The sequence below is a fragment of the Mesitornis unicolor genome, unplaced genomic scaffold (assembly GCF_000695765.1).
Source record: "Mesitornis unicolor isolate BGI_N332 unplaced genomic scaffold, ASM69576v1 scaffold30698, whole genome shotgun sequence".
Taxonomy (NCBI): Eukaryota; Metazoa; Chordata; class Aves; order Mesitornithiformes; family Mesitornithidae; genus Mesitornis; species Mesitornis unicolor.
The window spans coordinates 4,691-7,213 of NW_010204362.1; the positions used below are offsets into that span (position 1 = coordinate 4,691).

The window sequence follows — 2,523 nt, forward strand, 5'->3', positions numbered from 1 at the left end:
CTGCCCTGTATGCACCAGATGCTTTTGGAGTGATGCCCCATCACCCCCCAAACTCACCGCAGGGGTAGAGAATGATCTCCAGGTCCCTGTCATAGCTGTGGGGCTCAGCCAGGGTGACACGGGTGGTGGTGGCAGAGCTGGCCCAGGGGTCGGCATCAGCTCGCAGGGCATGGGTCGGGCTCTCCAGCCCTGCAGGGAGGAGGAGGAGGCGGCAGTGGGGCAGCCCCTTACGCCCCCCACCCCGACTCCCCACCCATTGGGCTCCATGGCCCCAAAGCTGTGTCAGTGGCTGGCCCACCCGGCTGACAACAAGGCACTCTCAAAATGAGTCCCTTAGAAGAATGAGGGGACCATTCTGAGGGACATTGCCCACATTTCGGGAGGCTTTGCCCAACCAACTGACACCACTTGAGCTGTCCCCTTACCTGCCAGCAAGCAGGGGCCCTTCACCAGCAGCTCAAAGGCAAACTCGTAAGGAAAGGGGTTGCAGGGTTGTCCCCGAAAGACGTCCACGCTCTGCACAGGTGCTGTGGGGGGCAGCTGGCTCCGGGCACCCGGCCCCCCGAAACAGCTGGTGGGGCTGCAAGGGGAGAGGCGGTGATGGCTCCTGCCCCCCCAACCCCTCTTGCCCAGCATTGGCATCCACCCCTGGGGATGGCAGAGACTGAGGAAGCCGTGAAAATCACCATAGGGCCAACCTGTCGTCACACAAGCTTGCCGGCTCACTCTCAGGGACAGCGGGGACGTGGGGCGCGAGGACAGGGGGCAGGAGGAGACGCAGGGCCCCATCTGGCAGCGTGGGCAGCTCCTGCGCTGTGCTAAGGGTGACGGCCAGGCTCTCTGCTGGGCACAGCGCGCCTGTGACCATGACGAAGGTGGAGCGCTCCGCATCTTCATCCAGGACCAGGTGGCCTGGGGGATGTTAATTGCACTAATTACTCTCAAAGGGTACAACAGAGCGCAGGTGTAACAAGGGCCATGTAAAGGGATGGGTGCATCTCTACCTCAGGAGAGGTGGAGGCTGAGATGTCCAGCCCCAGAGAACCCCAAAAGCACCAGGGTGGCCTGGCAGGGCTCTGAGAACTTCATATCCCCCCACATTTCACCCCCCCGGCCAGGAGGACCCAGCAGGATCACCCATGGTACTCACCACCGGCACAGCAGCGCAGCCGACCGGGGCTGGGCCCGCACTGGAGGCAGCAATCCTGCACCCGGTGCCGGTTTTGGACCTGGAACGTCACCCGCCGGCTGCCCGCCGCTGCCTCAAAGCCGGCCAACACCTCCCACTCCTCCAGCGGGTAAATGAAGATGCCTGTGGGTGGGAGAGAGCCCCAAGGCAGATCCCAGCACGGTCAGCCCACGGCAGCACCACTAAGAGCAGGGGCAACTCAAATGCATGAGAGGGGGGCAACACCCAGAGCTGAAGCCTGGCTCGCCTGGAGGAGGGCAGGGAGGGTGAAATCCCCCTCCTCCTCAGCATCTGGGATATTTTAGCCTGGTCTCCCTTTTACTGCCCGCAGGCCAATGCTGTGTATTGGTGGTGCCTCCATCACCACTGGTTTCCAGTTTTGCTCCCTAAACCCAGCAAGGTTTGTGGGTCAGGGGGCTGGAGACGGGATGCTCTCGGGTGTTTTTAGGGGGCCATGCAGGCAGCCTGGGTCCCTGCCAGCTCCCATAGCCCGCCCTTACCTTCCACAGGCTCCTGGTGGGGGTTGGTGTACACGAGGTGGGCGGTGATGCTCAGGGTGTACCCGTTGGCACAAGCCTTCACCCTGGAGCTCTTCAGGGGCAGAGGCTCCCAGGAGGAGAGGGCGTAGAGGCCTGGCATGGTCCCTGGGCGGGCAGCTGCGGGCAGAGGGGATGCAGGCACTGGGTGCTCAGGGTCTGAAGGGGTTTGTGTGTGCAAACTGCTTCCATCTGCCCAGCCTGCAAGGGGGGGCAGGTCCCAGCTCTCCCCATCCCCAAGACTCATGAACCAGGGCTCTGCCGGTAAATAAATCTGGCTGCCGGGCAGCAGAATGACTTCTTGTGGGCAGCAGCATTTACACACAAGCCCTAAGTCCTGGCAGATGAGCAGGGACGCCTAGACACAATGGCTAATAGCCAGCCACACGTAGCCCATCTCTCGGCTACCTCACAGCAGCTCCAGAGCCTCCCCTGACCATCTCCTGCACTGGCTGGGAGAGGAGCATCTGCTGCTCCCATCTCCATCCACCCACAGAGGTTACCAGGGTAAATTGTTTTGTTGTTTTTTTTAAAAGAAGGGCGAGAAGCCCACAGTGTAACTAGGACAAAACAGCGAGCAATGTTTGCTGGGGGTTTAATAATTAACAACAAGGTCAGTGCTGTGTTGAAGAGCAGCACAGAGGGGAGAGCACTGCAGGGGGAAGCCTGGCTCGGGGGACAATGCCTCTGCTTCCAGTGATGCTCTGCACGGCGATGGGCACAGCCAGCAACCCATCTTTCAGCAGCGACTGTGGGAAGAGAGGCGGCTGGGGAGGGGGTCCAGGGACCACACCCCCG

General features: G+C 61.5%; 1 protein-coding gene across 1 annotated transcript in view; it reads right to left on the minus strand.

Moving 5' to 3' along the window:
- Window positions 1–1,828, minus strand: part of LOC104545817 (von Willebrand factor A domain-containing protein 5B2-like) — a 6,375-nt gene extending 4,547 nt beyond the window's left edge. Inside the window, 5 exon segments of the mRNA XM_010191038.1 lie at window positions 58–189; window positions 426–580; window positions 687–912; window positions 1,151–1,312; window positions 1,690–1,828. Coding sequence (XP_010189340.1) covers window positions 58–189; window positions 426–580; window positions 687–912; window positions 1,151–1,312; window positions 1,690–1,828 — 814 coding nt within the window.
- Window positions 1,829–2,523: the final 695 nt, after the last annotated feature.